The 12,250-nt window shown below is 42.9% G+C and overlaps 1 protein-coding gene and 1 pseudogene across 1 annotated transcript; one reads left to right on the top strand and one right to left on the bottom strand.

Moving 5' to 3' along the window:
- Nucleotides 1-237: 237 nt before the first annotated feature.
- On the top strand, nt 238-1,213 carry LOC136538683 (uncharacterized). The gene is made up of 2 exons (XM_066530644.1): nt 238-392; nt 779-1,213. Exon 2 carries the CDS (start codon nt 786-788, stop codon nt 1,032-1,034), a length of 249 nt encoding a protein of 82 aa, XP_066386741.1. The 5' UTR covers nt 238-392; nt 779-785; the 3' UTR covers nt 1,035-1,213.
- A 5,645-nt stretch (nt 1,214-6,858) lies between these two features.
- Nucleotides 6,859-11,393, bottom strand: LOC136523237 (putative disease resistance protein At3g14460; annotated as a pseudogene).
- Nucleotides 11,394-12,250: the final 857 nt, after the last annotated feature.

Below are 12,250 nucleotides of genomic sequence, written 5' to 3'. Positions count from 1 at the left end.
GGGCGCGATGGACCGTTGGGTCTGCGACTGCAACGATGGTGCAGCAGGCCGACAGCTCACGAGTCCAGAGGATCCAATGGTCAATTGATTTGTTCTATTCATACCAGATTACCAGGAAAACCATAAAAGGAGGAATTGAATTATTCTATCCTTGTGTAAGGTAATCAACAAAGCAAGGCATCTTTGCTAGTATCTCCTGTTGGTGAAGCAAAGCCAAATTTCTACTCCCCTATACCATTACCAAATTTACCATATATAAGACAAGCCTGCTGCCTGCACCACACAAGCAGGCAGGAAGGCTCTCGCTCTCACCCGTGTCTGCTTATCCCTGGAGCAGACCTGAGTAAGGCCAGCCAAGCAAATTGCTGTCTATCTACTGAAGGGGAAAAAAGGTAACTTGAAATTGTCAGTCTCGGCATTGCATAATCGCATTCCCTCGCTCCTTTCTTTCGATTCCATAAGCTGTTTGTATACGACGATAGTAGGAAGAACATCTCTCTCGAAAGCAAATGTTTTTTACCATGAACTGTTCCATCGATCTATCAGCAAACAGGAGGAGCCTTCTGTTGTATTGATATGGAAATTCTGAAATTCAGAACAATATGTATTCGGAAAAAGAGAGAGAGAGAGAGAGAGAGAGAGAGAGAGAGAGAGAGATTCTAAAGAATACTGTTATGTTCTGTTGCCACTCAGAAATTTTGCTAGTAGCACTGCGTTTCCATGCATCTCGTTTGCTCTGACGCAAGCAGTCTTCGTTCTCGCTTTGTTGCAACTGCAGCTTTACCATGGGTTCCAAGGGCGAGGCGCCAACCTGGGCGGACCAGTGGGCCTCTGGTGAAGACAGCGGGAGCAGGAGCACCAACGGCAAGGCGGATAAGAAGACGGTCGCCGGCAACGTGAAGGCGGCGGCGTCGGAGGGGTTCGTCAAGGCCAAGGCGGCGGCGCTGGTCGGAGCGCACAAGGTGAAGGCCGGGACGAGCACCGGCATCAAGTGGGTCAAGGAGCAGTACCAGAAGAAGAGGACATCCAAGTGAGCCGAGTTGTGTTGTGATGTACTGCTACTGCTTTCTGTTCTGAAATCTTAGTGAAGCTCATTAGAGCAACAGATTTTCTCTTGTGTGGAGACTTTTGGGTTTCGTACTGCTTTCTGTTCGATGAGCTTGTAAGCCAATGACCTTTTTATTATGCTAGACTAGATGATTTTGCAGAGTTCTACACTCTCTCAACGCTTAGACATTTACCGACATTAAGAAGTTCAAGTTACTCCCCTTTGTCCGATAATTCTTTAATTTAACGTTTGGTTTGGTTATTCCCTCCAACTATTTTAAATCAATCATCAAATTTACCTCATTAATTAACAAGATTTGTTTTTCTTTGTTTCTCCGCTACAAAATTGAGTTTTAATTTCAAAATTCGTGAGGCGATAGAGAATCTCATATTTATGCTAAAAAATTATTATGATTTTTTATCATTTGTGTATCATACAAATTTTTTATCTCTAGTCTTATTTTATCATATATGCCCTAACCTATGAAAATAATGATGGAAAATTTATGATGTCAGCTACCACCTTACAAGATTTGATTTAAACATAATTTTACGGAGAAAAAAAAATCTTATCAAAGGTTAAATTTGATCATCGGAGTAGTTGCCAAATGTTAATTTAGGGGCTATCTGTGTTTTGGTCAACCTCTGGGGAGTAATTTGGACCTTTTTCTTGTACATTAATTTCTAGCATGTTATTATGTGCTTTACATATTTGCCACCAATCTCTCAATCTCGTTTCCTTTTTGCCTGATATATATGAGTGCAGTTTTAATTCTATCAGTGTTATCAGCGAACTCCAATAAACCATCCAAAATGATATGCCATATGTACTGTGAACTAATCTCATTAAATTCATAACTTTCTTTCTGAACCTTAATAAAATTTCATCCAGTAACTCAATTTACATAAGTTACAATTAATCGGCTCTATCGACCGGTCGCCATAAATTTCAAAAAATCCAATAAATTTGACCCTACGGAAGAATTTTGACTTTCAATCGTTGATAGTTTTTGCTATTGTCAAATGATTAGACTATGTTTGCATATATATAGCTCTAGCTCGAAGCTCTACTTCAGATCTGGAGTTTGTATGCTAAAATAAAAACCATCATAGTATATCTTTGTCAGCTCAACTGAAATTCTAGATTTCAAGAGTTAGAAATACCTAACTCTAAATTTTTTTATAGAAATTTTGTTATAAATTAAAAATTTATAGATTTATTAGTGTTGAAACTCTTCCCACTAGAGCCTTTCTCAACTAGTCAACTCATAGGAGTTTTAGAGTAATTCCTAACCTCGTGTCATGTAAGGGCAAGGTTATTACGATCGAGATTCTAGGTATGATTGTTTTTTGCTTGACAACATTGGATCGTAGTGTTAGGATCCTATCAGATTTTACAAAATGTATATTTGTTGTATAAGATTTGTATTATGTTGTAAACATTGAAGCTTATAATATTGTACCTGGTTGAAAAGGGCCCCTTCTACATCTGAATTTCGTGAGCTTGCTATAAGAAAATTTTGGGTGTTTAAGAGAAGTTCCACAACAGATTAAAGGTGTTGTAAGATCCATGTGAAATATTCCTTCACCACACTTGGATTTTTAATTTGCTATACGCTGATTCTTTATATCAATCACAACAAATTAATCACCATAACTGTTGGGGTGCATTATACATTAGGGGCCCCATTACTTGTTCACACCTAATTAAATAGCCAAGGGGCTGGTGAGGTAGTGTTTAGGGCCCATTTGTATCCCCTAAAGTCATTTTGTAAATACATGCCCCACCAAGAGAAATAATGAAACCTCCCCTATAAAAGGAGGGGAAGGTGGAGAGGGACGATTGCCTTTACTCACTTACTTTCTTCCTCTCACTCTATACTCCCCTCTCCTGTTCGGTGTTGTACACTAATAATAACTTTAGTACAAGTCGATTGTAAATCCATCATTAGTTGGCAATAACTAAAATCATGGTGGTTGAGAAGATTTTTACTTAAATCTTAATGTTAACCTCTTAATGATGCTTTGTGCATCCTATTTTGGAAGAAGAAAAGGAAAGAAAAATAGAAACAAAAACAAAAAAAATCATATGTGGAAAAAGAAGATTTTCGTTGGAGCCCAATATAGCAAAATTGTATTGGTTTTATTAATTTAATTGAGTTTCATTTGACATTATTTCAATGCCACTTAACTTTAAATAATATTTTATCACAATTAAATCATTTAAAAAGTTATTCATATCAATTATAGTATTGTATCACAAAATTATATTATGTGAGTATCTTGAAAATTTAGGTATAGATATATAAAGAACCTTCATATAAGATGTAGGATCGATACTATAAAACATATGGTTAGATCACTAAGATCATAAGAGCTGGAGACTGTAGTGGAGCATACTTGATGTCAAAGTCAGAATAGTTAACCAACCAATCACGACTCAAAACGAGTTGGAGCCAGGAGTATAAGGCTGGCATATTGCTCACGCGGCCACACATCACATTAAAAACAAAGTGACGGCGGCTACTTTGGCGAGTCCTTAGCGACGGGAATGCCGAGCTCTGGAATGACACGATTGGCGAGCTCCCCACATGGAGACCACGGCCGGCCCTGAGAGCGGGCAAGCGGGGCGGCCGTCCTGGCCCCCAATCCCACGGGCCCCACCACAAGCATACACTCAGTACGTAGCTGTGTCAGTATATGGCTTGGTTGGCTCGTTAAGGCCCGCGATAGCCTAGCAGATTGGCGTTCGTGATTTATTTGTCGACTCTGCGACTGCGACTTCTCATCTCGAAACCAAATCACAAATCCCGAACACAACGCAACAACTATGACGCGATCACCTTAACTCAATGGTGGCGCCGCGGCGGGCGGCCAACTCAGAGTGAGACTCCAACGAGGCGAATATAGCTTCGTATGAACTAGGTATGTACTAATATTCGAAGTCCCCCAAACCACCCCTAACGGACTATGCTAGCGTCCGGACATCTGGACAGGACGCTGCGCAGCCTGCCCCTATGCGCTGATGCTGATTTTTATTCCCGCCCCACACGCGCACCCGCACTGTCGCAGCGCCCACGCGTCCAGACGACTCGCCTCGCCCCCGCAGCACGCCTGTCCACCTGGATTCGAAGCCGCCTGACCATACTTATCAATTCCATTCCGAAGGCTATTCCGGTTTTGCCTTTGGAATGGTACATTTCGATACCGTTGCATTCTAGTGTACCCGTTCGGGTTTTATTAATTTATTAATAATTTAGATTTTGTTTGGAATGTATATAAGTTTTTTTTTAAATATGAGAAATCACACATGTAAATATTACCTCATGAAAATACAACAACGGGAGCTTGGGCCGGCCTGCTAGCTTTTACCTTACGTCCTTACTCAACAAGGACCCAACCACTCATTCAATGGAATTCAATTACAGCTTCACGTCCAGGTTTGACGAGCTGTGTAGGTGATGGCGATCACCAAGAGTAACAAGCATAAACTGCTCACTAGGTGATGACGATCACCAAGAGTAACAAGCATAAACTCTCACTTGATCGAGACATGTCAAATTTCATTGAGAGGAATCAGCAAAGAAAAAAATCTTCTCCGGGTGACTAGATCGTCCTGGAACCACAAGAATCCTTAGAATGGGATTCTGACTCAGCACCTTTTGTTTTGGGATTTTGAGAAGAGTTGCTCTTTGGAGAGCACAGTACGATGAAAGTTGTAAGTCTAATGAGAAAGGTGGATGCATATTTTCTACTCCCTATGCACTAATAAGGTCATTAATCTTTGATTATCAAATCTCAATCACCCCACTAGGATCTTACTCTCCCTTGCACTCCAAAGTTTTCCCTCGGCTGAACAAATAGGCAAGAGAGAGGAATTGGACGAGTAGGAGAAGTATAAATACCCCCACTCAAATACATAGCCATTGGGGGTCAAAAACCCACTTTCTGTCGACCGTCGGACCGGCCTCTGTGAGGCGTCGGACCATCAACCTAGGGTTCGACTCTCACCGAAGAAGCAGTACCCATAGTGTGTCAGAAGGAGCCGTTGCAGTCGCCCGGTGCTATAGTGTAGTCCGACGCCCTGCCGTCGGCCCAGTCCGACGCTTAAAAATCCTCTCGGTGTAGTTTCTAGACACCGTCGGACCCAGGCACAGGTTGGTCCGACGCCTCAGTCCGACGCTTCCTAGATCAGTCGCATGAGTGAACAGTCCCCTCGACCTGTTCGACAACGCCAATCCCCAGGGTCAAACGCTTGAGCCTGCCTGAGCTACAACCAAAATGAGCCACGTACGCGTCGGACCCAGAATGATTGGTCCAACGACCATGCCACAGCACGGTCCGACGCCTACCCAATCCCTCCTTTCACTTCCGATTCAAAAACTTTGTGAACGGGGATTGTTTCATTTGATCTTTGGGCTGTCGCTGAGCTATCTAGTGCTAAGTTTGACAAATATGCACCACACCTAACACATTAGACTCACCTTGATCAAGCTACTAATTCATACCCCCTTAATAGTATAGCCAAAGGAAAAACAAAGTCCTAAACTACTCTAGTGTCTCTCAACGCCAAACGAGACTTAGAACTAGTCTGTCCTTAACCTTGTCGTCCATTCTTTAAAAATTGAAACAATTTTCATCGATAGGGGCATGAAAGCCATAATTGCCCAATCAATCACCATTACCATGACCTAACTCAATTTGCCTCTGCAAAACACACGTTAGTCACATTAATCTTGTGTCGTCATTAATCACCGAAACCCAACTAGGGGCCTAGATGATTTCACCGTGTCGTGCCACCATCACTCCCTGCGTCTGTTGACTCTCCAAATAGTATGAAACACGTGCAACATTAAACATTTGAATGCAACATCCATATGAAGCGGATAAAACATTTAGAACATACACTTACAACATGTGTGTGAAACATATGCAATATTAGATAAAACACTTGCAACTTGCCACCATAAAAACATGCACTGCAACATAAGACTGAAACAGCTAAAACATTTCGAACATATTCTTGCAACATATATGTAAAACATGTGCAACATTCATATTTGAACGCTTGCAACATACGTCTAGAACAAATGAAACATTTGGAACAACACCTCTGAAACACTTGCAATATGTCTATGAAACACTTGCAATATGTGCAACATCCCTGATCTACTTTTGCAACATCCATATAAAACAATTGTAACATACCTTTGAACACTTGCAACATGTGCAACATCCCTGATCTACTTTTGCAACATACATATAAAACAATTGCAACATACCTCTGAAACGTCTAAAACATTTGAAACATACGCTTGCAATATGCGCTTCCATCGCAACATCTCCTTGCTGAAGTCGTGCGTCACGGTGGCTACGGCGTGGTTCATGTGTTTTTTTTTCTCGAATATCCAAAAGAGTTATGTGGTTCATGCCTAGGACCCCTACAAATTCAAGACCGGCCCTGGTGGAGACGCACCAAGCTCCAAGCTGTTGTTGAATCTCCATTGCGGATAAGGCGGACCATGCGTCGTCGGGTGTTGACTGCTGAGTACAGAGGTCACGTCAATTCCAATCTCAATGATATGTCAATTTTCCTTGAACCTAGCCTTATGTCTCACCAAGGTATGATTCGAATTAACTCAGTACGATTTGGATTCCAGATCACCGTCTCTAGTCCATGTCAGAAAATGCCCTTACTGGTATGTTTTGATTTCTCCTCTTTGTTTTTTTAACTTGAATGCAAGAATGAAGTCAGTAATGCCTTAGTTCCGAAAATTTTGTTTCTTTCTAATTGTAGAAGGTGAGATGCATCTTATTCAAACAACATTGACATCATCGATTCAAAGTTCGTGTTAGTTTGACTGACGTAACTTCGAAATTTACAGTTTGATGGTAGATTTAAGATCATTGTTGCATGAATTCAGTCTCATGTTTTTATTTTGTTGGTTGTTGTTGTAGCTTGTATACCTTGTTGTAGACACCAATTATCAAAGATTGATTTGTGTCACTTAACTCCGTGAACTCTAGTTTAGGCTCACTAAGCCTGTTGCGTTTTATATCAAGAATCTTGTCTATCAAAGAGCAATTCAAGACCAGTACAGGAGCCAAAGTTCAGGCGCAGCAGAAAAACAGATCATATAGTATCATTTTCACCATTTGCTTGCAGACACAGGTGTTTATGACAGAAAGACTTGGGGAAAATCATAGTTGTGAAGAAATGGAGAGCCTATGTATGACTTGGAAGAAGAATTACATGTCAACTCATTTTGGCCGAATGCATTTTCCCGTCAATATAAACTGTGCCAATCAGTGCAATCTTTGGCCTGTCAAGTTCATCATCAAGACACCGCTTAGTCAGCCGAAGACCACAATTAGAGATTGAAAGTCTTTTCAGAGATGTTGGGAGGCCGTTCTCTGGCAATTCCTCAATGGCCGGACAGTTCTGAACACAGCTCTTCCAATGCAGGAAGCCTGCATAAGTTCTCCGGAAGCCCACTCATTTCCCTACAGTTCCTAATGTTGAGGACCTGCAGCTTCTCAAGCCAAGCGAAGTCAGATAAATCAGCAAAGAATGCATCACATCCATCAATGTCTAGAATCTCAAGAGAAGGGAGCTGGTCGAACATGTATAATCTCCTAAGCACTGTGTTCTCCAGGTGAAGGTTGTACACATTGAGCAGGGAGCTCAACTAGTCCAAATTCTCTATCTTGCTGACCCGATCGCTGCTTACGTGGGAGCACCCAGTTATTTTCAGGTTCCAAACCGAGAAGAGGAATGGATCCTCATCCGTCCATCTACCATGTGCAACGAAACACTCACTGATCTCCACTGTTGGCACCGAGGTGTGGAACTTGTCGACAACCATCTTGGGGCAGTCATATAGGGAGATGTCCCTCAGTTCAGTTAGATCTTTGAATCCATCAGGGATGTCGCAGATGACGCTGTCACAGTTCTTGATTGACAGCAACTCAAGGGACTTTAGCAGGTGCTGCTGCCGAAGCAGGCTAGTGCCTAGAGATCTCAGCCTGTGACACTGATGAACATGTAATGTGGTAAGCCTTGATGTCCACCTGCCTTCTTTTCATGTTGCTTCCAAGGCTTCTTCTGTTGATGGTTGCTTATCATGAATTCTTGGCAGCGTCTCGAAACCAACATTCTCGACGACCATGACTGTCAGTGAAAGGGGAAGATCAGGAAAGAACATCAGCTTTGGGCAGTTCCTTATCTCGAGCTCACAAAGATATGGAAATGCCATCCTTCTTGATTTTGAGTTGCCTGTTGACCACTCTGTGCAATGTGGTGCGGTTTCAATGACTAGCCTCTTGAGCTTCGGAAACAATTCTTGATCTGATCGTTGGGGAACAGTGCTCACTTTGGTGATAGAATGCATCCTATTGATCTGAAGAACCTCAAGCCTGGGCAGGATATGCAAGGGAGGCAGGGTCTTACAGTTTGTGCAGTCAGTTAAGCACATGGATGTCACATTCAACAGAGAACCAGATGTCTTCGTCATCCATGGTGGGAATTTGATGCCTCCATACCCCACAATTCTCAGGACCCTTAGATTGTCGTATGGTTGCAAGCACTCAAGTACTTCTTCATCCTTGGACATCTCTTTGCTTTGGCTATCACAGCTACTCCATGACAGCTGTAGTTCATTCAGGTGCTGCATTCCCTTCAGGATGCCCTTGCTGAGCACGCTAATGTCAACCTGACGGAGATCCCCAGCATGAAGTTTTCCTCGCAGTTGAGTCATCCGTCGCAAGGCGTCGATGTGCATGCTACCACCAACACGGAATACATCCAGTTGTTGCAAATTTGAGAGACCATGTATGTCACTTATGCTCGAATGGAACGACTAACTTGCATGCAGATGCCTCAGGTTAATCAAACTTGTGATGCCGTCGGGAGGATGCAGAGAAGGAGAGTTGCTGCGAACATCCAGGACAGGTTGTAAAGCTGGCATAGTGTCTCTTGAAGATCAATTATTTTGTTTCCTGACAAGTTGAGATAGCGGAGGTGTCTGAGCTGGCTGATCTCTGGAGGCAAACATGTTATGTTTTCGCATGAGAGGACAAGGACTGACACTCTTTGCCACGGAGAAAATATGAGCTAGAACATCCAGAAACTCATCTGACTCGCTGACATCTCCTGTGAAGAGCAGAATTGTCCGAACTTGGTACAGGAAATGATGATCAGGGGAAGACCAAGTCTGCAAAGCCAAATCACTCTTCAGCTTTTCCGGTGACGAACCTCCTGCGGGACATCTCCTGAGCTTTCATCTGTGATCATGAAGAACCGGCTCATTGCCACTGCTCGTGCTAGGTCTAGCATCGACTTGTGCATTACAAATCTATTACTTGCAAGAGGTTGAAAGAAGCATCTCTGAACCAATTCATCAAAGAACTCACCACCAGTGTCCTCCAGCCTCATGGCGGCACGATCAGAGTATGAGTATATCAGCCCCTGTGATGCCCACATGTTCACCAGTTCTTCCTTTCTGAAGACATGGTCACCAGGGAGCACTGCACAATATGCGAAACACTGCTTGAGGCGGGGGTCAAGGTGACGGTAGCTCAGCCACAATGCCGGTGAGATCCGGCAGGCATCTTGGTCTTGGCTCTCCCACAGCTTGTCTTCCAGCACGTTTCTCCAGTGGTCTTCATCATCCTGCCGGAAGCCCAGCGCCCGCCCAAGTGCCCGCGCCGATAGAGGCAGACTGACCATCCTCTTTGCTAACTCTGATGCAATTTTTTCCATCGGTGACAGCTCCTCTTCGTCCTCGACGACGTCGTCCCAATCGTCTCCCAACAGAGTGCATTCTTCAGTGTCATCTGCCCTGCCAAATGCGAAATGCCTGAACATCTTCAGGTAATCATCGGATCCCAGAGGGCCCAGGGTTGGGTTGTTGGGCCGCCTGGGCAAGAAGTTCATGGTCCAGCCTGGTAACATAACCTACCATAGCTGGCCTGTTACCTTCCAGTACCAAAAAATAAACGCAAAGTCTATTAGACGGCCGGTCGCGCTGTGACTCGATCGTGCGACACCAGGCCACGACGGGCCGGCCCAGCAGACGCGCGCCCCCCTCCCCCCATCCAACTCGCTGCGGCCTTCCCTTCTCGAGCGAGCGCCCAACTCTTCCGCTCCCTTTCGTTCAGGGCGACGAATCCGCTGTTGCTGAACTCCAGCCGGCGAGCGGTAGTGGGTTAGGTTGCAGCGGGGGACGACTGAGCAATTGCTCCGCTCACTCCGCCGCGCGGTCCAGATCCCTTTTCTTCCTTCTGCATCCGATTCGACATGGTTTGGCTCCTGCAGCTGGCACCCGTGCCTTCTTCGGGAGTTGCAGCAGACGATGACGGAGGAGGAGCAGTAGGTGCGGCGGGCTACGACGGAGGGGCTATAGATGCGGCGGGTTACGACGTTCGATGTGAGTACAACCCAACCCTTATCACTGCTCCTTCCGTGCCCCATTGGTGTTGTATCATGTTTTTTTTTTTTGTTTTTTGCGCCTGTGTATGTGGATGAATCAACATTCTAGGGTTCCATTGTTTAGCATAATGTATATGTATATAGGACTCTGTATCAGTACGGTTTTTGTTATGATGTATCTTTGTAGCAAGTTATTTTATCCTATTGTGGCATGTTTCAAATACCTGAGAATAGCAGGGAGGTCCCTTTCTGGAATTAACACAATTAGATGTTGATCAATTTGATGGTGAATTTTCGTGTAGGTCAGTACATGAGATCCCATTTGGTGTGTACGGTTTATGGCAAAATTTTAACATAATCCAATTTCCAGATTAACACGAATTGTCTTCTTCTCTTCCCCACTGTTTGTGTTCTACTCGTGTGTTGTGTCCCACCTCAAATCCTATTTCTTCAGTTATCCATGCAGCCCGTTTTCATGTTGCCTAGGTTTTGTGATTTTTGGTGTTATCCCGTTGTGTGTGGCTTGAGCTCTCCTGTGTTTGTACAAAGAGATGTTTGTTTCTGAATCCAAGAGGGAGAAAGATCTATGAAGCGTGTATATAAATCTTAGCTAGCTGTTCTTTTTTCAAGTTGTGTTTTGTATGAGCAAAGGCTGTAAAAAGAATAAAAAGAAAATGAGAAATTTGACTAAAGCTGGTCATTTTCCTCTCCACATCCTTCAAAAAGAAAATTCTCTTCACAGGTTCTCCTCTCTGTATGAGATAAATTACTTTCCTGTCACTGTGATTTTGCATAATCCCTGTTATTACCCTTATAAATCAAATGAACACTGTCCCAACGCATTTTTTTTTTCAGACCAAGCTTCTACCTTATCTAATCCCATCTAGTTTTGGGAATCAAAGAGCTTTTATCCTATCTCACTACTGGCTCGTTTATTCAGAATTCAGATCTGGAGAACTGAAAAACATATGTGACGGCAATAGATCTAAATAGGCTAAAAACATGATTTTTTGGGTGTTTCCGTGACCGTCGCTGCTGTCCTACTTCGCCACTCAACAACTTGGCCGGCGACGAGCACCACCAGGACACCAGGTATTCCCTCCCCTTGGTCCTCCCTTCCTGCTCTGCGAAGCCGTGCGCCCAAACCCAACTGCCATTCATCCGACCAGGTTTGTGCCTGCTGCCGTTTCAATTATTAATTTCAGTTTCTAATTTGAATTAGTAATTTTATTTTATGGTTACAGTAGTTTGTTACTTTGTTGTAGATATTTCAGTTTTTGAAGCAATTTTCTTCATTTTCAATCTTGCTTCATTGAACTGCATGACTGCAACCTATCCTGCTTAGTGCATCCTCTTTCCTCTGGCTGTTCTGCCGCTGATTTGCTGCAGCTGCTAATTTCTGTTTTCTTATAATTATTCAGTTTTCAAAATTTTAGAAATATTCTATTTTCAGTTATCAAATTCAGTTTTCATTTTCAGCATGTAATTTCAATAGCAAAATTTCAGTTAGATTCTAATTTCAGTTTTCATTTTGAGCTTGTAATTTCAACGTTGTTTCAGTTTTTTTAGTTTGCATTTTCAGTTAGCTTTTAGTTTTCAACAGTTATTTTTAGCAAGATTCGGTTAGCTTTTCTGTTGTGAACTTCTTCCAAATTGTTGCTAAAAATAGTTGTTGCATTCAGTTTTCAATTTTAGTTTCTAATTTCAGTTTTCTTATAATTATTCAGTTTGCAAAGTTTCAGTATTCTTCTAATTTCGGTTATCTAATTTAGT

This window comes from Miscanthus floridulus, chromosome 2 (genome assembly GCF_019320115.1).
Source record: "Miscanthus floridulus cultivar M001 chromosome 2, ASM1932011v1, whole genome shotgun sequence".
Classification (NCBI taxonomy): Eukaryota; Viridiplantae; Streptophyta; class Magnoliopsida; order Poales; family Poaceae; genus Miscanthus; species Miscanthus floridulus.
The sequence above is the reverse complement of the archived record's forward strand: the minus strand, read 5'-3'. Positions and strand labels throughout refer to the sequence as shown.